This window comes from Podarcis tiliguerta (genome assembly GCF_965153285.1).
Source record: "Podarcis tiliguerta genome assembly, chromosome: 10".
Lineage (NCBI taxonomy): Eukaryota > Metazoa > Chordata > Lepidosauria > Squamata > Lacertidae > Podarcis > Podarcis tiliguerta.
Window position 1 is genome coordinate 41,781,679 of NC_139543.1, and position 27,772 is coordinate 41,809,450.

The 27,772-nt window shown below is 46.0% G+C and overlaps 2 protein-coding genes and 1 long non-coding RNA gene across 5 annotated transcripts; 2 read left to right on the forward strand and 1 right to left on the reverse strand.

The window, feature by feature from the left end:
* On the forward strand, positions 1-18,065 carry LOC310658403 (uncharacterized protein). 3 transcript variants are annotated; one of them, XM_083400293.1, is made up of 13 exons: positions 5-426; positions 1,525-1,676; positions 2,241-2,526; positions 3,839-3,990; positions 6,209-6,494; positions 7,758-7,909; positions 10,092-10,377; positions 11,650-11,801; positions 12,366-12,651; positions 13,761-13,912; positions 16,161-16,202; positions 17,024-17,060; positions 17,620-18,065. In XM_083400293.1, exons 1-12 carry the CDS (start codon positions 290-292, stop codon positions 17,035-17,037), a joined length of 2,097 nt encoding a protein of 698 aa, XP_083256419.1. In that variant the 5' UTR covers positions 5-289; the 3' UTR covers positions 17,038-17,060; positions 17,620-18,065. The 3 variants fall into 3 exon arrangements, with proteins under 3 accessions (XP_083256420.1, XP_083256419.1, XP_083256418.1); XM_083400292.1 differs by lacking the exons at positions 17,024-17,060; positions 17,620-18,065 and adding an exon at positions 16,872-16,931; XM_083400294.1 differs by lacking the exons at positions 6,209-6,494; positions 7,758-7,909; positions 17,024-17,060; positions 17,620-18,065 and adding an exon at positions 16,872-16,931 and having other exon boundaries at positions 1-426.
* LOC310658451 lies at positions 15,948-27,723 on the reverse strand. The gene is made up of 3 exons (XR_014502329.1): positions 27,539-27,723; positions 16,820-17,029; positions 15,948-16,181 (listed from the first exon to the last, which is right to left on the reverse strand). It is a non-coding gene; the product is annotated as an uncharacterized lncRNA (long non-coding RNA).
* On the forward strand, positions 19,691-24,908 carry APOLD1 (apolipoprotein L domain containing 1). Its single transcript, XM_083400351.1, has 2 exons — positions 19,691-19,739; positions 21,646-24,908. Exons 1-2 carry the CDS (start codon positions 19,737-19,739, stop codon positions 22,354-22,356), a joined length of 714 nt encoding a protein of 237 aa, XP_083256477.1. The 5' UTR covers positions 19,691-19,736; the 3' UTR covers positions 22,357-24,908.
* Positions 27,724-27,772: the final 49 nt, after the last annotated feature.

The following is a 27,772-nucleotide window of genomic DNA, read 5'->3' on the forward strand; positions in this document are numbered from 1 at the left end:
AAAAAACTGGTGCGGATAGGTTAGAATTTATGTGAATGGGTTAAGAATTGATTCAGCTCTCCTAGTTTTTCCTACCTTGCAGCTCAGTGGTTGAAGCACAACAGCAACAAAATGGAAACTTTCCCCTTTCTTTCTTTCAGACACCAACGTGGCCCTCGCTGGAGAGGCTTCACAATCCAGTACTTACAGCTCGCTTGGAGCAGCTGGAAATGCCATTGACGGGTCCACAGCCAGTAATTTTAAACAGGGATCCTGCACTCACACAAATTCTGAAAATAATCCATGGTGGATGGTAGACTTGAAGGCACAGTATCATGTACTCCGTGTCACCATCACCAATCGGAAAGACTGCTGTGCTCAACGTCTCAATGGGGCTGAAATCCGAGTTGGGGACTCTGCAGAGAGAGGAGGGACCACAAATCCTAGGTACTGTATCCGGATCGGACGCTTTGTAGCCAGGGAAGAGGAAGCTGAGGCCCCCCCAGGTGTTATTGGAGTACCACTCCCATCATCTTGAGTTCAAGCAGGTGGGAGGTGGAGTCCAACAATATTTGGAGGGCCATGGGTTTCCTATATCTTCCTTTCATGTAGAGAAGTTGTGAGGTATGATTTTCTGTTCTGCCCTGTTTTCGCCACATGCAGTTCATTGTCTGCTGCAGTTTACTGTCTGCCAAAAGCTATGTTATTATGTTTTGCTTTCCACTGTGGCAAAACTTCTGTCATGAACACACCAGCTCCAAGTGTAATCTTGCAGCTGGCTGCAGAATGCAGTCTGGAGAGGGGGGCTGGGCTTTCATGCTGCCATAGGAGAGCCTGCAGCTGCCAGCATCAAGTCCCCCTGATCTTGGATGGCTGGCTGATAAGGAAGAAACGGAGAGCAGGCTAGAACACAGCCAAAGCTCCCTGGAAACCCAAACAGGCGTGGAAAGTCACAGAGACAGCTTTTTGGAACAGGAAGGGGCTGCAGCTGACTAAGTAAGTCCGAGGTGTAGGCATATAGGAAGGCTCCTAGACAAGTCGAAGGCTCAATCTCTTCTGTCGACACAGGAAGAACCCCTCAGAAAGGTCAACTCAGTGATGGGGGCTGGAGGTTTGTTAGAGCCGTCCGGAAATCATTGCTTGGTTTTTTTTGTTTTTTTTTTTTTGCAATAAAGCCTCCTTTTTAATTACTTACGCGTACTATGTTATCCAGCCGGGAACCTGGACTCCTAACAACTACATAACTTATGTAATTTATATAATTGAGTATGTAAATTACATAGGTTGCATTGTTCTGTTATGCCATGCCAGCATAGCTCTGACAGTAGAGCATGAGACTTTAAATCTCCAGCTCATGAGTTCCAGACCCACACTGGACAAAAGATTCCTAATTTGCAGATGTTTGGGCTAGGTGACCGTCATAGTCCTTTCCAACTCTACTGTTCTATGATTCTATGTGGGGTTTTTTGCTGAAAAAAATTCTTCCATTATTGTTTAATGCTATTCTTTTTTTTCTTTTTTTTAATGATTTCGTTTCTTTTCTAGATGTGCTACAATAGGTTCTTTGGGTGCTGGGGAAACAGAAACTTTTAACTGTGAATCATCAAAGGGCCAGTTTGTGACAGTTACCCTACCTGGGAAAGAATACCTCACGCTTTGTGAAGTCCAGGTGTTTGGACGGAAGATAGAGTCCCCTGGTAAGTAGAAAAGATATTGTCATCTATTTGTGTGCAAAGAGACTGAGGCTGTGGTCACACCCTGTATTTAAAGCACATTTAAATGCATGACTTCCCCCCAAGAATCCTGGGATCTTTAGTTTAGGATTGGCTTCTGTGATTCTGGAATGTTCAGCTTAAATGGGGCAGTTGACGGGTATAGTATACAGGCATAAACTCTTACTTTCCATGCTCTGCTGCTACTAAGCCTGCAACTGAAATAACAGTTTCCCCTGATTACACCCAGGCTCCCCTTCCCTCCCCTTTCTCACTTGTAGGGGATTCACCCACTGCTGAGATTTTGTTTCAGCACCAGACAAATACTGTATCGTCCAACACGTTGAGGCTGAAAACTGGGATGCACATTTTTGGGCCCTAGGACCTCGCATACGATTGTGATCTCACATGTTTTTAGGCACCTGCTGAGAGCATGGCGAGAGCATTAATTAAGAATTAATTCAGCTCTCTTAGTTTTTCCTGCCTTGCAGTTCAGTGGTTGAAGCACAACAGCAACAAAATGGAAACTTTCCCCTTTCTTTCTTTCAGACACCAACGTGGCCCTCACTGGAGAGGCTTCACAATCCAGCAACTTCCAACCGCTAGGAGCCGCTGGAAATGCCATTGACGGGTCCACAGCCAGTGATTTTAACCAGGGATCCTGCACCCACACAGATTCTGAAAGGGATGCTTGGTGGATGGTAGACTTGAAGGCACAATATCAAGTACTCCGTGTCACCATCACCAATCGGAAAGACTGCTGTGCTCAACGTCTCAATGGGGCTGAAATCCGAGTTGGAGACTCTGCAGAGAGAGGAGGGACCACAAATCCTAGGTACTGTATCCGGATCGGACGCTTTGTAGCCAGGGAAGGGGAAGCTGAGGCCCCCAGGTGTTATTGGAGTACCACTCCCATCATCTTGAGTTCAAGCAGGTGGGAGGTGGAGTCCAACAATATCTGGAGGGCATGGGTTCCCCATCCTTTCCTTACATATAGAGATGTCATGAGGTACTCTTTTCTGTTCTGCCCTGTTTTCGCCACATGCAGGGCTGTTTCCATTCCACAGCAGTTCGCTTTCTGCCAAAAGCGAACTTATTTTGTCTTGCTGTCTGCTGTGGCAAAACTACCTAAGTTATGTAATTTAGTACAGTGGTACCTCAGGTTACATACGCTTCAGGTTACATATGCTTCAGGTTACAGACTCCGCTAACCCAGAAATAGTACCTCGGGTTAAGAACTTTCCTTCAGGATGAGAAAGCCACTCCTGACATCCGGAGGGGGGGGGGGGTTGCGGGCTCACGCCACATTCACACCCCCGCGGGACCAAGGAAATCCCGGGAGCATTATTATTCATTATTCGCCGCGCCAGCCAATCGGGTTTGTAAAGGGCATTTAAGGTCGGTGCAGCCCTTACTCGCCCCTTTTCTTTTCTTTCAGCAGCTGCAGTTTAAGGTTAAGAACTTTCCTTCAGGATGAGAACAGAAACTGTGCAGTGGCAGCGGGAGGCCCCACTAGCTAAAGTGCTACTTCAGGTTAAGAACAGTTTCAGGTTAAGAATGGACCTCCAGAATGAATTAAGCACTTAACCCGAGGTACCACTGTATGTATATTTGGCAGCTTACATTATCCTGTTCTGCCATGCCAGCATAGCTCCGACAGTAGTACACGAGACTTGTAATCTCAGGGTCATGGGTTCAAGATTCCTAAATTGCAGGGGGTGGACTAGATGACCCTCATAGTCCTTTCAAACTCTACTGTTCTATGATTCTGTGATTTCATTGGAATGGAAATGCAACACAAATCGGGGAACATGATGTAGTCAATTACATACTGGTTTTGGACTGATCAGCAAATACTGATCATATCCACTGGATCAATTTCTGTTCCTCTCATGGCCATTTCCACTTCTATTTTGTCAACATTTTCTGGCATCCCGGCTTTACAGGATTATGGCACAGGGAGGACAATGGAGTGCAAATGTTCCAGACATATCCCTAGCAATTTGATTTCCTAGAACATAGCAAATATTTGCTTTCTTTTCTGACTTTTTCATGTGAGTTGAGGTTACTGAAAAAAAATTCTTCCATTACTGTTTAATGCTATTTAAAAAATAATAATTATAATATATGATTTGGTTCTTTTCTAGATGTGCTACAATAGGTTCCTTGGGTGCTGGGGAAACAGGCAGCTTTAACTGTGAAGCATCAAAAGGGCGGTATGTGACTGTTACCCTACCTAGGAAAGAATACCTCACGCTTTGTGAAGTCCAGGTGTTTGGACGGAAGATAGAGTCCCCTGGTACGTAGAAAAGATATTGTCATCTATTTGTGTGCAAAGAGACTGAGGCTGTGGACACACCAACAGAATGGTTGGGGCCCGTTCCACGGAGGGGGGGGGGAATGCACAGGGACACCCATTCTCAGGGATCACAGGTAGGAGGAGGAATTGTGCTAAGACCAGACCATGTCATTACCGAGGAGGCAAGTTTAGACATTGTTTGAAGTCTATCCCTTCCTCTGTGTCTGGTCTAGACCAGAAGGATACTGGAATCAACAAGGGAGACCCACATGCCAGGTGAATGATTCACAAGACAGCTGTCACCCACGACTTGGTCGTGGATGGAGGACTTGACCTGGCATGTGGTTTGATGAAGCAGATGGGCCTGTCCTTGCTGCTGCTTGTCCACCAGGTTTCTCTTACGCACAGCAACCCAGGACATATGGGCGGGTGGGTGCTGCAGTGATATTTAGAAAGTCATTAGCTTACACTAGGCGTCCTATAGGGAAGACCCAGTTGTCTGAGTGCATGTTCTGGAAGGTGGGCGATAGGAGCAGTACAGGATTCCTTTTGGTGTACTGACCTCCCCGCCGCACCAAGGATTCCCTATCCAAGCTGCTTCAGGTCGTGGCAGATGTTCTCCTAGGGACACCTAGTTTGGTTGTCGTAGGGGATTTTAACATCCATGCCGACACGCTCTTACAAGGGACCCCTCAGAACTTCATGCATAGTATGACCTCCCTGGAGCTGTCCCTGAATAAGTTTGACCCAACTCATAGTCGCGGACATGCCTTAGACCTAGTGTTCACCTTTATGAATGTGGGTGATCTGACACTAAGGAAAAGCGAAACAAAAGAAGTTCCATGGTCGGATCACTTTCTGGTGCAACTGGACTTCTCCACGACCCTTCCCATTTGCAGGGAGGTGGGGCCAATTTGTATGGTCCGTCCCTACCACTTAATGGATCCAAATGGTTTCCAGAGAGTGGTAGGGAATATTTTATTCCATGTTGATGGTCCTTCAGCTGATTCCCTGGTGGCCTGCTGGAATGTGGGCTTAACCAGGGCTATTGACTGACTGGCTCTGAAGCACCCTCCCCAGTTGCATGGAGCCTGGACAGCCCCATGGTTTCCCCAGAGTTGAGGGTGATGAAACAATTGCTGAAATGGCTAGAGTGCCAGTGGTGGAAATCACATTTTGAATTAGACCAGACATGGGTTAGAGCTGAACGTCGAGCCTACCAAGTGACAATAGTGACACCGTAGAGGACCTTTCATCTGCAGAAGACAGCAGCAAGAGACTCTTTCAGGTGGTTTTCAATCTAATGGAACCACCTTTGCCATTGGGGCCTGGTAAGGACCCCAAGATCTCCTGCAATGATTTTGCAATTTTTTTTGCAGATAAAGTCTGCAAAGTTTGCAGAGTTGGAAGGAGGGAGACTCCACCTTCCACGCTGGGAGCAGGGCTGGGGCAGCAGAGTGCTAGAGTCTTATCTAGTCAATTTGTATAGGATCGATTCCAATCTGTTACCTCCGAGGATGCGGACAGGCTGCTTGGACAAGTGAAACTAACCACCTGTCTCCTTGATCCTTGTCCATCCTGGCTCATAAAAGCGAGCTAGGAAGGGCTGGACGATGGGCTCTGCAGGGTGGTGACCTAGTGCTGGACCTTGGCACTCTGAGGTCACCATGCTCACAAGCACCAGAGCAAGAGTCTTTTGGTCTGGTGCTGTGGCATGAGGACTCGCTCCAGAGTGCTGCACCAAAAACGGATAGATCCGGCAATCAAACAGAAGCCAGGATTGGCTTCTGTGATTCTGGAATGTCCAGCTTAAATGGGGCAGTTGACGGGTATAGTATACAGGCATAAACTCTTACTTTCCATGCTCTGCTGCTACTAAGCCTGCAACTGAAATAACAGTTTCCCCTGATTACACCCAGGCTCCCCTTCCCTCCCCTTCCTCACTTGTAGGGGATTCACCCACTGCTGAGATTTTGTTTCAGCACCAGACAAATCCTGTATCGTCCAACATGTTGAGGCTGAAAACTGGGATGCACATTTTTGGGCCCTAGGACCTCGCATACGATTGTGATCTCACATGTTTTTAGGCACCTGCTGAGAGCATGGCGAGAGCATTAATTAAGAATTAATTCAGCTCTCTTAGTTTTTCCTGCCTTGCAGTTCAGTGGTTGAAGCACAACAGCAACAAAATGGAAACTTTCCCCTTTCTTTCTTTCAGACACCAACGTGGCCCTCGCCGGAGAAGCTTCACAATCCAGTACTTACAACTCGCTAGGAGCAGCTGGAAATGCCATTGACGGGTCCACATCCAGTAATTTTAAACAGGGATCCTGCACCCACACAAATTCTGAAAATAATCCATGGTGGATGGTAGACTTGAAGGCACAGTATCATGTACTCCGTGTCACCATCACCAATCGGAAAGACTGCTGTGCTCAACGTCTCAATGGGGCTGAAATCCGAGTTGGGGACTCTGCAGAGAGAGGAGGGACCACAAATCCTAGGTACTGTATCCGGATCGGACGCTTTGTAGCCAGGGAAGGGGAAGCTGAGGCCCCCCAGGTGTTATTGGAGTACCACTCCCATCATCTTGAGTTCAAGCAGGTGGGAGGTGGAGTCCAACAATATCTGGAGGGCCATGAGTTCCCCATCCTTTCCTTACATATAGAGATGTCATGAGGTCCGCTTTTCTGTTCTGCCCTGTTTTCGCCACATGCAGGGCTGTTTCCATTCCACAGCAGTTCGCTTTCTGCCAAAAGCGAACTTATTTTGTCTTGCTGTCTGCTGTGGCAAAACTACCTAAGTTATGTAATTTAGTATGTATATTAGGCAGAGACGCGGGTGGCGCTGTGGGTAAAACCTCAGTGCCTAGGACTTGCCGATCGTATGGTCGGCGGTTCGAATCCCCGCGGCGGGATGAGCTCCTGTCTTTTGGTCCCAGCTCCTGCCCACCTAGCAGTTCGAAAGCACCCTTAAGTGCAAGTAGATAAATTGGTACCGCTTTATAGCGGGAAGGTAAACGGCGTTTCCGTGTGCTGCGCTGGTGCTGGCTCGCCAGAGCAGCTTCGTCACGCTGGCCATGTGACCCGGAAGTGTCTCCGGACAGCGCTGGCCCCGGCCTCTTAAGTGAGATGGGCGCACAACCCTAGAGTCGGACACGAGTGGCCCGTACGGGCAGGGGTACCTTTACCTTTTATGTATATTAGGCAGGTTCTGCCATGCCAGCATAGCTCCGACAGTAGTACACAAGACTTTTTATGTCAGGGTCATGGGTTCAAGATTCCTAAATTGCAGGGGGTGGACTAGATGACCCTCATAGTCCTTTCAAACTCTACTGTTCTATGATTCTGTGATTTCATTGGAATGGAAATGCAACACAAATCGGGGAACATGATGTAGTCAATTACATACTGGTTTTGGACTGATCAGCAAATACTGATCATATCCACTGGATCAATTTCTGTTCCTCTCATGGGGTAAATTAGTCAACACTGGCCATTTCCACTTCTAGTTTGTCAACATTTTCTGGCATCCCGGCTTTACAGGATTATGGCACAGGGAGGACAATGGAGTGCAAATGTTCCAGACATATCCCTAGCAATTTGATTTCCCAGAACATAGCAAATATTTGCTTTCTTTTCTGACTTTTTCATGTGAGTTCAGGTTGCTGAAAAAAATTCTTCCATTACTGTTTAATGCTATTTTTTAAAATAATAATAATAATAATAATAATAATAATAATAATAATAATACATATTCTTTTCTAGATGTGCTACAATAGGTTCTTTGGGTGCTGGGGAAACAGGCAGTTTTAACTGTGAAGCATCAAAAGGGCGGTATGTGACTGTTACCCTACCTAGGAAAGAATACCTCACTCTTTGTGAAGTCCAGGTGTTTGGACGGAAGATAGAATCCCCTGGTACGTGGAAAAGATATTGTCATCTATTTGTGTGCAAAGAGACTGAGGCTGTGGACACACCAACAGAATGGTTGGGGCCCGTTCCACGGAGGGGGTGGGATGCACAGGGACACCCATTCTCAGGGATCACAGGTAGGAGGAGGAATTGTGCTAAGACCAGACCATGTCATTACCGAGGAGGCAAGTTTAGACATTGTTTGAAGTCTATCCCTTCCTCTGTGTCTGGTCTAGACCAGAAGGATACTGGAATCAACAAGGGAGACCCACATGCCAGGTGAATGATTCACAAGACGGCTGTCACCCACGACTTGGTCGTGGATGGAGGACTTGACCTGGCATGTGGTTCGATGAAGCAGATGGGCCTGTCCTTGCTGCTGCTTGTCCACCAGGTTTCTCTTACGCACAGCAACCCAGGACATATGGGTGGGTGCTGCAGTGATATTTAGAAAGTCATTAGCTTACACCAGGCGTCCTATTGAGAAGACCCAGTTGTCTGAGTGCATGTTCTGGAAGGTGGGCGATAGGAGCAGTGCAGGATTCCTTTTGGTGTACTGACCTCCCCGCCGCACCAAGGATTCCCTATCCAAGCTGCTTCAGGTCGTGGCAGATGTTCTCCTAGGGACACCTAGTTTGGTTGTCGTAGGGGATTTTAACATCCATGCCGACACGCTCTTACAAGGGACCCCTCAGAACTTCATGCATAGTATGACCTCCCTGGAGCTGTCCCTGAATAAGTTTGACCCAACTCATAGTCGCGGACATGCCTTAGACCTAGTGTTCACCTTTATGAATGTGGGTGATCTGACACTAAGGAAAAGCAAAAGAAAAGAAGTTCCATGGTCGGATCACTTTCTGGTGCAACTGGACTTCTCCACGACCCTTCCCATTTGCAGGGAGGTGGGGCCAATTTGTATGGTCCGTCCCTACCACTTAATGGATCCAAATGGTTTCCAGAGAGTGGTAGGGAATATTTTATTCCATGTTGATGGTCCTTCAGCTGATTCCCTGGTGGCCTGCTGGAATGTGGGCTTAACCAGGGCTATTGACTGACTGGCTCTGAAGCACCCTCCCCAGTTGCATGGAGCCTGGACAGCCCCATGGTTTCCCCAGAGTTGAGGGTGATGAAACAATTGCTGAAATGGCTAGAGTGCCAGTGGTGGAAATCACATTTTGAATTAGACCAGACATGGGTTAGAGCTGAACGTCGAGCCTACCAAGTGACAATAGTGACACCGTAGAGGACCTTTCATCTGCAGAAGACAGCAGCAGGAGACTCTTTCAGGTGGTTTTCAATCTAATGGAACCACCTTTGCCATTGGGGCCTGGTAAGGACCCCAAGATCTCCTGCAATGATTTTGCAATTTTTTTTGCAGATAAAGTCTGCAAAGTTTGCAGAGTTGGAAGGAGGGAGACTCCACCTTCCACGCTGGGAGCAGGGCTGGGGCAGCAGAGTGCTAGAGTCTTATCTAGTCAATTTGTATAGGATCGATTCCAATCTGTTACCTCCGAGGATGCGGACAGGCTGCTTGGACAAGTGAAACTAACCACCTGTCTCCTTGATCCTTGTCCATCCTGGCTCATAAAAGCGAGCTAGGAAGGGCTGGACGATGGGCTCTGCAGGGTGGTGACCTAGTGCTGGACCTTGGCACTCTGAGGTCACCATGCTCACAAGCACCAGAGCAAGAGTCTTTTGGTCTGGTGCTGTGGCATGAGGACTCGCTCCAGAGTGCTGCACCAAAAACGGATAGATCCGGCAATTCTGGAATGTCCAGCTTAAATGGGGCAGTTGACGGGTATAGTATACAGGCATAAACTCTTACTTTCCATGCTCTGCTGCTACTAAGCCTGCAACTGAAATAACAGTTTCCCCTGATTACACCCAGGCTCTCCTTCCCTCCCCTTCCTCACTTGTAGGGGATTCACCCACTGCTGAGATTTTGTTTCAGCACCAGACAAATACCGTATCGTCCAACATGTTGAGGCTGAAAACTGGGGTGCACATTTTTGGGCCCTAGGACCTCGCATACGATTGTGATCTCACATGTTTTTAGGCACCTGCTGAGAGCATGGCGAGAGCATTAATTAAGAATTAATTCAGCTCTCTTAGTTTTTCCTGCCTTGCAGTTCAGTGGTTGAAGCACAACAGCAACAAAATGGAAACTTTCCCCTTTCTTTCTTTCAGACACCAATGTGGCCCTCGCCGGAGAAGCTTCACAATCCAGTACCTACAGCTCGCTAGGAGCAGCTGGAAATGCCATTGACGGGTCCACATCCAGTAATTTTAAACAGGGATCCTGCACTCACACATATTCTGAAAATAATCCATGGTGGATGGTAGACTTGAAGGCACAGTATCATGTACTCCGTGTCACCATCACCAATCGGAAAGACTGCTGTGCTCAACGTCTCAATGGGGCTGAAATCCGAGTTGGAGACTCTGCAGAGAGAGGAGGGACCACAAATCCTAGGTACTGTATCCGGATTGGACGCTTTGTAGCCAGGGAAGGGGAAGCTGAGGCCCCCAGGTGTTATTGGAGTACCACTCCCATCATCTTGAGTTCAAGCAGGTGGGAGGTGGAGTCCAACAATATCTGGAGGGCATGGGTTCCCCATCCTTTCCTTACATATAGAGATGTCATGAGGTACGCTTTTCTGTTCTGCCCTGTTTTCGCCGCATGCAGGGCTGTTTCCATTCCACAGCAGTTCGCTTTCTGCCAAAAGCGAACTTATTTTGTCTTGCTGTCTGCTGTGGCAAAACTACCTAAGTTATGTAATTTAGTATGTATATTAGGCAGGGACGCGGGTGGCGCTGTGGGTAAAACCTCAGTGCCTAGGACTTGCTGATTGTATGGTCGGCGGTTCGAATCCCCGTGGTGGGTGAGCGCCTGTCTTTCGGTCCCAGCTCCTGCCCGCCTAGCAGTTCGAAAGCACCCTTAAGTGCAAGTAGATAAATTGGTACCGCTTTATAGCGGGAAGGTAAACGGCGTTTCCGTGTGCTGCGCTGGTGCTGGCTCGCCAGAGCCGCTTCGTCACGCTGGCCACGTGACCCGGAAGTGTCTCCGGACAGCGCTGGCCCCCGGCCTCTTAAGTGAGATGGGCGCAAAACCCTAGAGTAGGACACGAGTGGCCCGTACGGGCAGGGGTACCTTTACCTTTTATGTATATTAGGCAGGTTCTGCCATGCCAGCATAGCTCCTACAGTAGTACACAAGACTTGTAATCTCAGGGTCATGGGTTCAAGATTCCTAAATTGCAGGGGGTTGGACTAGATGACCCTCATAGTCCTTTCAAACTCTACTGTTCTATGATTCTGTGATTTCATTGGAATGGAAATGCAACGCAAATCGGGGAACATGATGTAGTCAATTACATACTGGTTTTGGATTGATCAGCAAATACTGATCATATCCACTGGATCAATTTCTGTTCCTCTCATGGGGTGAATTTGTCAACACTGGCCATTTCCACTTCTAGTTTGTCAACATTTTCTGGCATCCCGGCTTTACAGGATTATGGCACAGGGAGGACAATGGAGTGCAAATGTTCCAGACAGATCCCTAGCAATTTGATTTCCTAGAACATAGCAAATATTTGCTTTCTTTTCTGACTTTTTCATGTGAGTTAAGGTTGCTGAAAGAAAGTCTTCCATTACTGTTTAATGCTATTTTTTTAAAATAATAATAATAATAATAATAATAATAATAATAATAATAATAATATATCATTTGGTTCTTTTCTAGATGTGCTACAATAGGTTCTTTGGGTGCTGGGGAAACAGGCAGTTTTAACTGTGAAGCATCAAAAGGGCGGTATGTGACTGTTACCCTACCTAGGAAAGAATACCTCACGCTTTGTGAAGTCCAGGTGTTTGGACGGAAGATAGAGTCCCCTGGTAAGTAGAAAAGATATTGTCATATATTTGTGTGCAACGAGACTGAGGCTGTGGACACACCCTGTATTTAAAGCACATTTAAATGCATGACTTTCCCCCAAGAATCCTGGGGTCTTTAGTTTAGGATTGGCTTCTGTGATTCTGGAATGTCCAGCTTAAATGGGGCAGTTGACGGGTATAGTATACAGGCATAAACTCTTACTTTCCATGCTCTGCTGCTACTAAGCCTGCAACTGAAATAACAGTTTCCCCTGATTACACCCAGGCTCTCCTTCCCTCCCCTTTCTCACTTGTGGGGGATTCACCCACTGCTGAGATTTTGTTTCAGCACCAGACAAATACCGTATTGTCCAACATGTTGAGGCTGAAAACTGGGATGCACATTTTTGGGCTCTAGGACCTCGCATACGATTGTGATCTCACATGTTTTTAGGCACCTGCTAAGAGCATGGCGAGAGCATTAATTAAGAATTAATTCAGCTCTCTTAGTTTTTCCTGCCTTGCAGTTCAGTGGTTGAAGCACAACAGCAACAAAATGGAAACTTTCCCCTTTCTTTCTTTCAGACACCAACGTGGCCCTCGCCGGAGAAGCTTCACAATCCAGTACTTACAACTCGCTAGGAGCAGCTGGAAATGCCATTGACGGGTCCACATCCAGTAATTTTAAACAGGGATCCTGCACCCACACAAATTCTGAAAATAATCCATGGTGGATGGTAGACTTGAAGGCACAGTATCATGTACTCCGTGTCACCATCACCAATCGGAAAGACTGCTGTGCTCAACGTCTCAATGGGGCTGAAATCCGAGTTGGGGACTCTGCAGAGAGAGGAGGGACCACAAATCCTAGGTACTGTATCCGGATCGGACGCTTTGTAGCCAGGGAAGGGGAAGCTGAGGCCCCCAGGTGTTATTGGAGTACCACTCCCATCATCTTGAGTTCAAGCAGGTGGGAGGTGGAGTCCAACAATATCTGGAGGGCATGGGTTCCCCATCCTTTCCTTACATATAGAGATGTCATGAGGTCCGCTTTTCTGTTCTGCCCTGTTTTCGCCACATGCAGGGCTGTTTCCATTCCACAGCAGTTCGCTTTCTGCCAAAAGCTAACTTATTTTGTCTTGCTGTCTGCTGTGGAAAAACTACCTAAGTTATGTAATTTAGTATGTATATTAGGCAGGGACGCGGGTGGCACTGTGGGTAAAACCTCAGTGCCTAGGACTTGCCGATCGTATGGTCGGCGGTTCGAATCCCCGCGGCGGGGTGAGCTCCCGTCTTTCGGTCCCAGCTCCTGTCCACCTAGCAGTTCGAAAGCACCCTTAAGTGCAAGTAGATAAATAGGGACCGCGTACTGGCGGGAAGGTAAACAGCGTTTCCGTGTGCTGCGCTGGTGCTGGCTCGCCAGAGCAGCTTTGTCACGCTGGCCACGTGACCCGGAAGTGTCTCCGGACAGCGCTGGCCCCCGGCCTCTTAAGTGAGATGGGCGCACAACCCTAGAGTCGGACATGAGTGGCCCGTATGGGCAGGGGTACCTTTACCTTTTATGTATATTAGGCAGGTTCTGCCATGCCAGCATAGCTCCGACAGTAGTACACGAGACTTTTAATCTCAGGGTCATGGGTTCAAGATTCCTAAATTGCAGGGGGTTGGACTAGATGACCCTCATAGTCCTTTCAAACTCTACTGTTCTATGATTCTGTGATTTCATTGGAATGGAAATGCAACACAAATCGGGGAACATGATGTAGTCAATTACATACTGGTTTTGGACTGATCAGCAAATACTGATCATATCTACTGGATCAATTTCTGTTCCTCTCATGGGATGAATTTGTCAACACTGGCCATTTCCACTTCTAGTTACTGAAAAAAATTCTTCCATTACTGTTTAATGCTATTTTAATAATAATAATAATAATAATAATAATAATAATAATAATATATGATTTCATTCTTTTCTAGATGTGCTACAATAGGTTCTTTGGGTGCTGGGGAAACAGGCAGTTTTAACTGTGAAGCATCAAAAGGGCAGTATGTGACTGTTACCCTACCTAGGAAAGAATACCTCACGCTTTGTGAAGTCCAGGTGTTTGGACGGAAGATAGAGTCCCCTGGTACGTAGAAAAGATATTGTCATCTATTTGTGCGCAAAGAGACTGAGGCTGTGGACACACCCTGTATTTAAAGCACATTTAAATGCATGACTTTCCCCCAAGAATCCTGGGATCTTTAGTTTAGGATTGGCTTCTGTGATTCTGGAATGTCCAGCTTAAATGGGGCAGTTGACGGGTATAGTATACAGGCATAAACTCTTACTTTCCATGCTCTGCTGCTACTAAGCCTGCAACTGAAATAACAGTTTCCCCTGATTACACCCAGGCGCCCCTTCCCTCCCCTTCCTCCCTTGTAGGGGATTCACCCACTGCTGAGATTTTGTTCCTCCCAATTGTTATGATTCTGCCATGTCAGAGAACCCTGGGAACTGTAGTGTTAAATGAGGGAATCTTTCATTAAAGGATAATTTCCCAGAATTCTTTGGAGGAAGCCATGACAGTTAAATCATGATAGAACCCAGAAGCGAGATTCAACTATTTAGTTTCTTTGTATTTAAATGATAAATCAGGTTCAGTACACCATCCATCATTATCATACCTGAAATTGGGACACGCGTTGCAGCTAGCTGAGTGACATGAGCTGTTCCACACTCTCACCCCCCAAAAGTGTGGTGAGAGCACAGCATTGGCACCCTGGGTTCATTAGAGGGCTGTGCCAGAGTGCTGGACCTTTGACACTCTGATGCAATCCTGCTCATGAGCTGAGAGTCCTTTGCTCTGCTGCTGTGGCAGGACTCACACTAGAATGCCGGACCAAGAAAAGAGAGATTAAGGAATCAAACAGAAACTGGGATTGGCTTCTGTGATCCTGGACCATTTCCCCTAAAATGGGGCTGTTGACGGGTGTGGTATTCAGGTGTAACATTATTTAAAAGACAATAGGTTATCACAATTGCCAGTAAGGAAATACAGGATACGGCTATGCTATTAACGCGGGTGGCACTGTGAGTTAAACCACAGAGCCTAGGGTTTGCCGATCAGAAGGTCTGCAGTTCGAATCCCCACGACGGGTTGAGCTCCCGTTGCTCGGTTCCAACCTAGCAGTTTGAAAGCACGTCAAAGTGCAAGTAGATAAATAGGTACCGCTCCGGTGGGAAAGTAAACGGTGTTTCCATGCGCTGCTCTGGTTTGCCAGAAGTGGCTTAGTCATGCTGGCCACATGACCCGGAAGCTGTATACCGGCTCCCTTGGCCAGTAAAGCAAGATGAGCACCGCAACCCCAGAATCGTCTGTGACTGGACCTAATGGTCAGGGGTCCCTTTATCTTTATGCTATTAACTAAGTCAATAAAAAACATATTAAGAGGGAAACAATGTGTGGTCTATTATTATAAAGGCTTCACCCAGGCCCTGAAAGTGGATCACAGCTTGCCAGCCTAACTGGGCAATGGCAGGCAAGCTGCAGCACTAGCCCTGCCTCTGGGTCTGATTGGACTAAGCTGAACAGGCCTCACTCTGGTCAGCCCCAAGGGTATTTAATCCCAGGGCCTAGTCCATCTCCTTGTCCAGTTTTGAAAAAACGATTTGTATATTCTTCAGCTGTTGTGTAATGATTCCTACCAATGTAACATAAAGTTGTAGTGATAACTTTATTTTACTTTGCAAAGAAACACACCAAGTGCAAGTTATATCTGTCTAGTCCTCCAACAGGTCTTGACAAGCAAGTGCTGGCAGTCGAGCATGTTGCGCATTGTTAGGAAGTCTGTCGGTGGGAATAAGTGTGCTGTGTATGTTACTTGGAGGGGCGCTGATTCCCTCCCCCCTCTGAACAAGGGGCAGTAGGCCAAATAGGTTTGGGAACCTCTGGTCTAGAAAGTTCACATCTATTATATTCATTGACTTTCCTGTGGGACACTGACAAAATTCTTCTCGCGTTCTGTGCTATTTGGGGGTTTGCGATACCAGTGAACACCATCAACCAAGTACTGTATACGGTGGTACCTTGGTTTGCATACGTTTTGGATTACAAACACGTCAAACCCGGACGTGCGTGTCCTGGTTTGCAACCTTTTTTTTTTTTGAATTACAACCCATTTTTTTGGATTACAAACAAATTTTTTTTTGGAGACCCATTGGCGAAAGCACGCCTTGAGTTACAACCTGTTTTGGTTTACAAACGGACCTCCGGAACGGATTATGGTTGTAAAACCAAGGTACCGCTGTGCTTTGTTTCTTTTAATAAGATTTGGCATGGCTCAGTGAAACACATAGGAAATCTTGCTTTGACATTTAACATATGTTTTGTCTAGGAGATGAAGAGGGGATCGCATCTGGAATGGAAGAAGCAGGAGGTCAGTAAATGATCCTCACATTCATGTGTTCCAAAAGCTTAAAACATTATACACTAGACATGAACAGTCAATATTTGTTTAGCTGGTTAGTTTGAATCAATATGGTAAATTTGGTCTTTTTCACCTCACCAAACATTCCCAGCAACTTGATGCTTGTCCCTCTTGTTCCTAAGCCTCTATAAGGTGGCTCATTTCATCTTGCAGGGCACAGCCTTCCATCCCACCCACCCCCATCACAATCTTTAGGGCAGTGACCTGGGGCCCTTCAGATCTTATTGGACTTCAACTCCCACCAGTCCCAGCCAATATGGGCAATGACCAGGGATGAAGAAAGCTCCAGATGCATACAGTTATCCAATCATTTTTTTCTGCTGAGAGCTGGATTTGTGTGTGTGTGTGTGTGTGTACACTCTTTTAATGTGTGCATCCTGCTATATTCCATGCACACTAGTGGGTAGGACAAAGCTCAGTGGATGGGGAAGCCTCCCATAAAAGCCTTTCTGCTGCTCCCACCAGGTACATGTTGTTGTTATTGTTGTTGTTATTTATTAATGAGGCATGGCAGTGCTACCTGGAGCAAATAACCCAATAATATGATGCTTCTAGTCAAGACACACCCACTTGGAATGTACAAACTGCAAAAGTGAACAGGGACTTTCACCCCAACAGCCAGAAAGCAGCCACTCTAAGGAGACAGGTGGAGGTGGGCAGATGAGGACCCTTTCCCCTCACCAACTGAGGAAGCTCAGTGTGTCAGAATTGGACAGTTCTTGTTTTGGATGTAGACCCATATAATCTTCTCCCCATCTTGAATTCTGCAGGACAGCCTGTGTGAAAAGGAAGAAATATAAGTTCAAAGTAAGTTCATTTTCACTTCAAATTCACTGACCTCAAACTTAGGCCTACCTCATTTTTTTGCAGAGGTTTATAAGGGATGGTTCTGAACTCTGCCTTGGACTGAATTTTGGGTGAAACTTTGGGCTTCCACTTAGACAGATTCCCCAAATTTGGCAGAGAGGCTTGCTTCAAATTGGCACCATTATTTCACATGCTTAACAGCTACCAACCTATAGGAAGTGAAGTTTTAGGCTATGCAGGTCTGACTTCAGTCACTTCCAAACAAAATGTATATTGATCAATTGTCCTGATTTGTTTTCACAAAAGTTGCACAGAGGTTATATGGCGTCACCATCAAGGGATTATGCTGCATTTCCACTATGGTTTCACTTACTGGAAACATTGGGGGGAGGGTTGGGGGGAGCAGATTTGTTGTGAAAGAGCTGTTTATGGTTGCCAGAACAGTTTCCATTGGTTTAGGTGTACTGAAGGATAGCAGTGTGAAAGGGACCAGCTAGAATTTGTTGAGATTTGCGATTCTGTTCTTTAATCAGCTCTTTTTGCCTTTTTTGTATTCTAGATCTGTTCGGCACAGCTTTCCCTTTCCCTGACGAAGCAGACAAAACCTATTATGTCTTGGATTCCACACACTAGTACTGGCAGCATTTATTCTTTGCAAGAGATTAGTTCCAGAGTTACAGACATGAAATCCCTTTTCTTTCCTGTTGGTACTACAACAAATTCAATGTCTGGCAAGAGACAAAGGAACCCTCGATTTAGACCTGAGCAGTACTACAGTGTGCTCACCTCAAATCTGCTGTCCACAGCCCTGTCCTATTAGGCACATTTCCTAATAGGAATCCTCTTTATCTTACTATTCTCCATGATTTAGGATGTCTGTCTGATTTTTATTTTCAGAAGATTGTAGGCTGAAAATGTATTATACGTGTTATAGATCAACATCATCTGATTTATTTTCATATTTCCATGTTTGTATGTACAAGGGAGCAATACATAAAGAAGAAATAACTATGTAAGTGCTTCTTGTATTAACACAGAGATTAAATATGGTTGTGCCTCAATTTTTTTCATTTGTTTGTTTTATATTGGATCCTATTGATTGGAAGAATAAAACAGAAAACTTGGATCTGACAGCTGTCTACAAATAGTTCCATTTGATTATTAAGGAAAGGGCCTTAGCCTAGTAGTAGAGCTCTGCTTTGCATGCAGAAGGTCTTGGGTATAATCCCTGGAGCCTCCAGCTAGGGCTGGGAGAAACTCCCGCCAGGAGCCCTGGAGAGTTGCTTTCAGTCTGTGTAGACAATATTGAGGTAGGTAGACCAATGGTCGGATTCCCTATAAGGCCAGCTCTCTCTGTGTATAATGTATATATCAGGTTCAATTCCTACCAGCTCCAGGATCTTGGGCTGTAGAACACCCCTCTCTGCCTGATGCCCTAGATAGAGTAGATAAGATTAGTCTGCCAGCTGAAGTTATCATCGTAGGTGAGTGTCCTCCTTCTGCATGTGGATGGCTCTGTTGCATCTGGAATATTGCTTTGTAAGCAATCTTTTGTAAGCATCCACTTTCTTTCTGCTTGTTGCAGAGCATAGGCTGTCTAGCATGCACTGGCTTTGTGGGGGAGATGATGGGTTAAATGGGAGGCCCCCATCTGTATACAGAGAATTGTAGCGGGTGACTTTAAACCAAAACATTTTCCTCCATAGCAGAGCATCTACCTGCTGTGCAAGGGGAAAGCCTCTCATTTCAGTGGCCTTGCAAAAAACAAAATATGGGTGTGCAGTGGTGTGGCTTCTCAATGTAACCTCGGGTCAGACTATTGAGCCATCTTGCTCAGTACTGTCCACAGTCACAGGCAGTGGCTCTCCAGGGTTGCAGCAGATGTCTCTTTCAGCCCTGCCTAGAGATGCCAGAGACTGAACCTAGCAGCTTCCGCATGCAAAGTAGGTGCTGTAATCCTGAGGGCTGGCCCTTCCCCAAGTCAGTAGCTGGTCAGCACAGCCACCAGAGAATATCTACCACGGCCACCACCGCACAACCATTTATCCATGTGCATCCTGCTAATTCCATGATGTCATTAGGGTAGCTACTACCCTAGCTGCTTGCACTATTCTTTTAAAAGCCGGATTGCTCTCCCGCCTGCTGTGCATCCCAGACAATCAGAAAGCAGCAGTTCTATAAAACATTTCATTTCCAAAGTAATTGTGATGATTGGCTGAGATCATACCTTATTTTCTCTACATTCACATAAGACTCTGAAGATTCAGTCATCTGGCTAGCATAGTGTCACCAGTTATTTCAAGAAGAGGAAGGGTAGTGTATTCCCGTTGGGAGATGACTACATTCCCTTTGAGTCAGGAATAGTGTGTGTGTGTGTGTGTATTTGTAAATGTGCTTTGGGAAAAGCGAACACATAATGTTCACTTGCAAGGATTGTTTCCTGAATACGATACAAGCTGCACTGTCCCCAGTCAGTTTCCAGTGTGTCACATCCTTCTGAATTAGTTGGGCAGGGAGAGGGGTGGTGGTGGCGGAGGGAATGTCAGGAAACGACAAATTCCTGGTGTGATGCAAAGCAGTCCCAGGGGGGCAATAGGATTGTAGTAAGTATAAATTTGGCTTGTCCAGAAACAGCCTGAGAGTCATTCTTGGGAACACTGGATTGAACTGAAAACCATGGTAGGTGGGATTATTCCTTTGTCCTCAAAAACTCTGTAGCTGCTTATTTAGAAGAGCTTTGTCCTGGTTTCTGCTAGTTTATAAAATAATGGAGTTTACCAAAAAAGAGAGACCCTATTTCTTATCCCACTGATTTAAGCAGAAGGTAAAGTTAATGATTATAATCCTGCTTTACTTTCTGTCATTCTTATGGGTCACCACTTAATTGGTGAAACTTCCAACATGTGTGATATGCTAAAACAAACATGTAGATGATACACAGTGCTTGTTTTGAAGAGTATTAAGGACAGATTTTTATTACTTTGGAAGATACCTCCAGATGACACCTTGTGTTATTGCACAGCATTAAAAATAAATAAATTTAAGAATTAGTAAATAAGTCCAGCAAATGAATATGGGATATTAGAGAAGATGGGTTTGCTAGTAAGTGCCAGGAATCTTGCTTTTGAGTGGCTATGTTGTGGAAGTTTCACTCTGAGATGTTTTTTGACAGGAGAATAGGTTGTGTATGTGAATTATCTGGGTGTCCTCCTTTTCTTTTCCCTGTGGGCTGTAGACACTTCTTGTTTGATAAGCCCCAGGGCCTCCTGCTCTCTATATCAGCATGCTACAATCTACTGCATGAGTACTTGTCAAACGTGACAGGGTGACATTAGATTAGGGCTGTGGCTGGTAGCATGCAGTTGATAAGACAAGCAACGAGGGCAGAGAATTCTTTGGTGTGTGATACGAAGCACTGAAGGAGAGTGACAACCAGGAAAACCTTTTTCAAAAGAAATGATGACATTAATAAAGAAAAAACATGCAGTTGTGCCCAGGCCTCCGACAGACATAACGGGTTGTATCTAACTTTAATTATACACAGACAATTTTCAGAGGGGTAGATGTGTGCTAAATCTGTTGCACCCAATAACAACAAATAAAGGGGTGAGGTGATCAGGCTCCAGCCTTGCTGGATCACATCAAGGCTTTTCTAGTCCAGCAATCTGTCTCCTACAGTAGCCAACTTGTGCCTATGAGAAGTCAACAAACGGGACATGAGTGCAAATGTGCTCTCTCACTGTTGTTCTCCATCAAGTGGTATTCAGAGACATCCTTATCCTTACCTTTAGAGGCAAAGTCTGATAGGATCTGCTCAAAGGAACCACTGGTGCTTATAGGATCTAGCTATACAGTGGTACCTCGGGTTACAGATGCTTCAGGTTACAGACTCCGCTAACCCAGAAATAGTACCTTGGGTTAAGAAGAAGAAGAGAAAAAGAGTTTGGATTTGATATCCCACTTTATCACTTCCCGAAGGAGTCTCAAAGCGGTTAACATTCTCCTTTCCCTTCCTCCCCCACAACAAACACTCTGTGAGGTGAGTGGGACTGAGAGACTTCAGAGAAGTGTGACTGGCCCAAGGTCACCCAGCCAGTGGCGTAGCGTGGGTTGTCAGCACCCGGGGTAAGGCAAGTAATTTGCGCCCCCTAACCCGTGGATTTGCGCCCCCTAACCCTAACCCCCAGATGTTGCGCCCGGTGCTGCCGGACCCCCCTGCACCCCCCACGCTACGCCACTGCACCCAGCAGCTGCATGTGGAGGAGCGGAGACGCGAACCCAGTTCCCCAGATTAGGAGTCCACCGCTCTTAACCACTACACCACACTGGCTAAGAACTTTGCTTCAGGATGAGAAGAGAAATTGCGCAGCAGTGGCAGGGGGAGGCCCCATTATCCAAAGTGGTACCTCAGGTTAAGAACAGTTTCAGGTTAAGAACAGACCTCCAGAACAAATTAAGTTCTTAACCTGAGGTACCACTGTACTAGGGGGAAAGGTGGTGTCAATGTGCCAGATGCATCTGCAGGCCTGGCTGCCAGAGTGTGCTGTTACCTTTCTAAATGCCCTTCTCTCTCCCCTCCCCCCAGCTTCCCATCAAGGTTATGGAAGACAACTTCCCCCCTCACGCTTTTGATCCTACACATCACTTCCATGTCGTACTGCTGGATCAGAGAAGCAGGCTTCGGGAGCACATCAGGAGTCTCCGGGAGATTTCACGGAGAATCAACAAACTGCACAGACGCTCTCTAATTGCCAATTTCACTGGGAGTTCGTTAAGTGCCGCAGGAGCCATCGTGGCCATTGTGGGGTTGTCCTTGAGCCCCGCAACATTAGGGGCATCCCTTTTGGCTTCCGGGGTAGGCCTAGGAGTGGCGGCTGCAGGAGGGGCCGTCACAGTGACTTCCGACCTCTCCTTAGTCCTCTCTAATTCCAGGGAGGTGAGGAAGGTCAAGGAGATTGCAGTGAGCTGCCATGCTCAGATGAGAGAAATCATGCACTGCCTGGAATTCTTGCACCGCAGCCAGGGCCCGACGGATCCTAGGTTACTGCCGGCTGAGAGAAACGCCTCCGTCACACTCTACAATTCCATCTGCTTCATGGTGTTCTGCGGCTCCCACAGCTTCCTGGTCCCCGAGCACAACGAAGAGGTGACCAAAGTGAGTCATGCTGTGCTCAAGGCAAAAGTCCAGAAGCTGGCAGAAAGCCTAGAAGCCTGTGCAAGGCCCATGGATGAGATCTGCGAACTTTTGGAGAACAGGAAAGAATCCCCCCTGAAGACAAGAAGAATAGCACTCTAGGAGGATGTCCAGGGACAAAATCACCCACATCCTCTGAAAACGGCAAAGGGGACCTGAAAGACCTAAAACATACTGTGTTATTCCTGTTAGGATTGTGCCAAATCAGAGTTTTCTCCAGGCATTTCTCAATACTTGCAGCCAACACCCCTCAGGGCCTCAGTCTGTATTGCTCTCCTGTTATGTCTGTGCACAGCAAACAGAAATTGTAGCTACACAAGTGCTGGTCTATGATATCAGCACATCTCAAGGTCTGGTGTCTGCATATGGCTGTCTCACAGCAGATCATACCTTGCTTTTTTAGGGGAGTTGGGGGAGACTTCCACATTTCCCATTTGGTGCTAAAACACTGAACTCGATGCAATTAATGCTTCTGCATGCATGTACTCCAGCATACTTTCCCCCATAGCTGTCAACTTTTTCCTTTTCTTGCGAGGAATCCTATTCGGAATAAGGAATTTCCCTTTAAAAAAGGGAAACATTGACCGCTATGCTTTCCCTCCCCCCACCCCCACCTACCCAGGGTAATCAGGAGAAGTGGACGGGGACACTTGCCAAAGCTCTGATTAAATTTTTCTCCTACAGCGCTGAGCTAGGTGAAAACTGTGGTCGTGAGGGAACCAGAGCCAGCCTAGGAAGGAAATGGCTACAGATTCCAGAACTTGCAGTTTCCAAAGCTCTGCGAGGCAGATAATGAGGGAGTCAAAGGCCAGAGAGCCTGAATGAACCTGAATATTTTCCAGTGATGTTCTTAGTAGCGGATGGGAATTGTACTTGCAAGTGCGGCAGGAGTTTAATGAGTTTGGCTTTGGTTCGTCACTCAAAATTCATCCGCTCTTTATCATGCATTCTTCCGGTACAGGCAGGCAAATTAAGGCCCCACTAACTTCAGTCTTAGAATCATAGAGTGGGAAGGTGCCCAGAGAAGGTCACCAGGTCCGACACCCTGCAATGTAGGAATCACAGCTAAAGAATCCCCATGATCTTGATTCCTGTGTGCTTATTCCTTTAAACCAGGCCTGGGAGGGGGTGCTGCCTGCCTGCTTCCTTCTCCTCACTCCTGGTTTTGCCCTTGTAGAACTCAACAGGGAGGATGGGGACAAAGGTAGAATCAGTTCCATGCCTCCACCTGCTATTGGCTGTGGCTCAAATATGGTTGGCCTCCCTGCATTCTGCCCTACGAACCTAGTAGGCAACAGCTACCATTCCTAGCTTTAACTATCACCTATCTAAAGTGGGTGCTTCCCCCCCCCCCGCCACATGCTCAGGGACATGGTGTATTGGTATATTTTTGTATTTATTTGTTTTGGGTAATTTAAACGTGGATATGAAGTTTCTATTTAAAGAAATAATAATACAGCCACTCCAAGATGGAAGAGCTCATTCTACGGAGCCAAAGTTTGTTATATCTGAGGCACGGCAATATCCTTGTTTGATGTCCCCTTCCCCTTGTACGTTCCCCACAGACCCCGCCATCAAATGACCTGGGAAAGAAGAGCAGATGGGACTAGCAATTCACGTGTGAATTTTTTAAAAAAGTCACTTCTCCCTTTTTTAAAATTTGAAAAGTGGAGAAGTGAACTTACAATTAGAAAAATGAGCAACCAAGGGAAACCAAAGCTGACAGACACATTTCCCCATCCCTACTCTAAGAGAGAGCTTATGATATGCAAATATATATGCAGATTTGAGGGTGACTCGTGATGTCAGTTTTGTGTCTTCAAAACACTGCTGATGAGCAAGAACTAAGCAGAAGAATTATGTAGAAGATGGGACAGCTGTTCTTGTTGGCATCAATTTGTCTAGAGAGACAATGGAATAGTGCACCATCGGGGGTACAGTCAAACCATTGGAGAGTTACAGCGCCTGCTGTGGCTGTAGAGACCAATATGGGAGAGACATGTTTTATTGCAGCTGGGGCAGATGAAAGCATTCGGTTGTGCTGTTACAGGTACATTATGGCGTTTTCTCTCTCCGCCTTCCTCCCAGCCATCATTTCTCCTCTGGTCACTTCTCCTCTGTGGGATGGTATCCCGAGGAAAACAGCAATGAAAAGTTGGAAGAGAGAAGAGGTAGAACTAGGCAGTGGGTATGTTGCTTACGAGGGCAAAACAACTTTACATGAGTAGTGGGGAGGACACTACATAATGGTACGGGTGGCCTGTGAAGATAAGGAGGTTTGAAAGATGCATGTAAGCTCAGACGCAGGTTTGCCAACTTGGTGAGAACTAGGCCATAGATTACACACAGTGATGCTATACTTCAAAGACCTGTTTGATGCTCTTTATTTCCTCGCTTGTGGCTCAGGTGAAAGGAGACACATTATAATCTTAAAGTGTGGAATGGTGGGCAAGAGACAAGATTTAAATGCACTGGATCCTAAGGAATTTGGGTACGGGGTAAGCTTCCTCTAAACTGATCCTTGACTTTCTGCTCTTTGGGGAAAGGGACAAGAGAAGTGGCCAAAATGATCTGCTTGCTATTTTGGGTATTTGTAAAACCAATGAACAACTTGCACAGATAACTAACTCTGATCCAATACAAAATACAAATTACCTTGTGTCTGCGTCTATTTGTATATATTGTTTACTCACAAAACTGCTTATTCAAGCAATGGGAATGCCACAGCAACCTTAGTGGAGGCAGGCTGCTTTGAATATAGTTAATGGAGAGTTAAAGTGCATTCGTAATAATGCATTTATATTCAAACATGCAGGTTGTGTAGGTATTAAGGGGTGCAAAAATAAGCACACTGGCCGTCTCCTTAAATCAAAGCAGAATCAATCTGCTTCTTTACAAGTTCTTCTCATGAGGGAGCTTTGGGCTTCTGGGCTCGCTAATGCTATCTGTCACACAGAGTGCTTGTTTAGATTTCCTGCCTATTGCCTATTGTTATATAAGGACAGGATGTAGCATAGTTGGACTCCAGTAACTGAGGGCTCAGGGACGTCATCATTTCCACAGTGCTCACGCACGTAGCCAGGAGTTTTTGCAATCATGCCTCTTGGGTATCGGAGATCCTTCAGTATCCAGAATGAGTCCCTGGGGATACTTTGCTGTGACTTTCTGGAAATCACTGTCAACCAACTGCTAGGTTTAGGTTTGGCAAATAGTCCACATCCAAGGAAGAACTGCATCTGATTTTATTTGGTATTATTAATCATAAGGATTTATACCAGCCCTTCAACAAGTTTCCTTTTGCAAGATTTGCAGGCAAATCTCTTAGGCTCATTTATTGAATCTAATATCAAAAGGCTGGGTAAGATGTTGCTGTGTGAGTCTGTGAAGAACCCTCTACTTTCATAGAGTTTGTGACTTTTAGTCCCCTCCCTGCTATTTTGTTAAAACACATGTACAAGTGAGGATTGCTGCCACGTTTTTAAAAAGACACTTGAGAGGTGCACTTATGAGCATGCACAAAGGGAATGCTTCCTCGACAATCCAGAAACCATCAAACTGAGCTATGTGATTTAGTGTCCTTTGCTAGCCTGACCCAGCAGTGGCTAGAGGGCTAAGAGTATACCTCGGAGGACTGGGTTCAAAGGGCCACTTACCCACAAAACTTTGCCGCGTGACTTTGAGCCAGTCACCCTTCCTCAGCCTAGCCAACAGGGTTGCTATGAGGCCTCTTTTGTGTTGACCTCTTTTTGTGCAACTTAAGAAAATAATAAAAACAAATTAAAAAACAAATGCAGGCCAATTAAATACAGCATCAGCTTCAGAAGAAGATGTAACTAAAAACTTCATTTTAAAAAAATGCTTTCAACAGCTTTGTTGTTTCTATCATAATAAAAGATAGGGAACTATACAGTGGTACCTTGGGTTAAGAACTTAATTCGTTCTGGAGGTCTGCTCTTAACCTGAAACTGTTCTTAACCTGAAGCACCACTTTAGCTAATGCGGCCTCCCGCTGCTGCGTGATTTCTGTTCTCATCCTGAAGCAAAGTTCTTAACCCGAGGTACTATTTCTGGGTTAGCGGAGTCTGTAACCTGAAGCGTCTGTAACTTGAAGCGTCTGTCACCCGAGGTAACATTGTAGTTGCTTTTCGACTCCCCGCATCATGGTGCCCCAATGGACCATTACAGATCCCAACACATCAAAACTAGTTTAAGTTTTATGTTTAGGTTTGGTTGTAAGTCGCTTTGGATTTTCCTGAACAAGATAAAGTAACTAACAAGTTCAACAAACAGACAAACTTAAATTTTAAATCACTCAGAGGTTCTATAAAGCAGGATATATATGTTGTTGAATAAATTTTGTTAAATAAATATATGCATTTTATTTCCCTTCCCCAACCCCTCGGGATCTCCTAACGTTTATTTATTGCACGACAAAAGTGCTCCCTTTGCTTTCCGAACTCGTCATCCCCGCAGCTATTTTCCTTTTGTTAGTTCCCGACCTCGCTTGCCCTCCAGAGGTGAACTGCAAGTCCCAGAACCCTCCGCGCGGACAGCAGCCCTCGCGGCTTTTTGGACTACAGAGATAATAGAATGAAGAGTACCACATCTCTCATTATATCATGCACTGTATATAAACTTTTGAGCTCTACATTGGAATCCATTTTTAAATCTCACCCGGGGAGGAAGTTAGCGCTGTCCATAAAAATTAATGGAGAAAGCCGGGATTTTACGTGGCTGTGATTAGGCATCAGGGCGCCCACATGCGAACAAAAAGGAGCAGTAAAAAGCAGCAGCTCGTGGCTTTTCTAACGAAGTTCTTGCATCAGAGTGCTTACTTATTTTATAAAAGAACGTTTTAAAAATTTGCTTAGCTAATGCCAATTCCCCGATATGACGCGCATATTGTAGGTTGTGGGGAACGTGGCTGACAACCCTGCAATGCACACTTAAAATTGCAGTTCACATACCAGGCTGAAGGCGCGTTTGAATCTCTGGCTAAACATTCCGCACAGAAAATGAACTTTTAAGCTACAGCAAAGGTCAGTTTTGCTAGCACAGCGCTTCAGCCAGCTAGAGTCTTTCCTCCCGGCATGCCACAGGGATGGAAGCGCCGTGCTTCCTTGATTTGCATGCGACGACTTACGCTTTTACTTACTTCTTTTTAATTGCATCGACACCCTTTTCTCCCGAGAAGCTCGAGAAGGGGCAATAGGGTATGCATGGCTCGTCCCAGCTCCATAATACGCTCATGATGACGACAACCCTGCGAGATGTGTTGACTTACCCGAGATCACCCTGCGAACTTCGAGGCCGAGTAGGGATTCGAACTCAGATCTCCTCCTATGTGCAGATCCTACACTCTCACCAATACACCAGAGACGTGTTGTTTTTGTTTTGTTTTTAAGTGCTTCCAAACAATTACATTCGCCGCAGGAAATAACACCCGAAGTATAAGGGGCAGGTTTCTTTCCCCGTTAAGCGCCTCCAAATTCAGGCACAATGTTCTCCATTGAAGTGG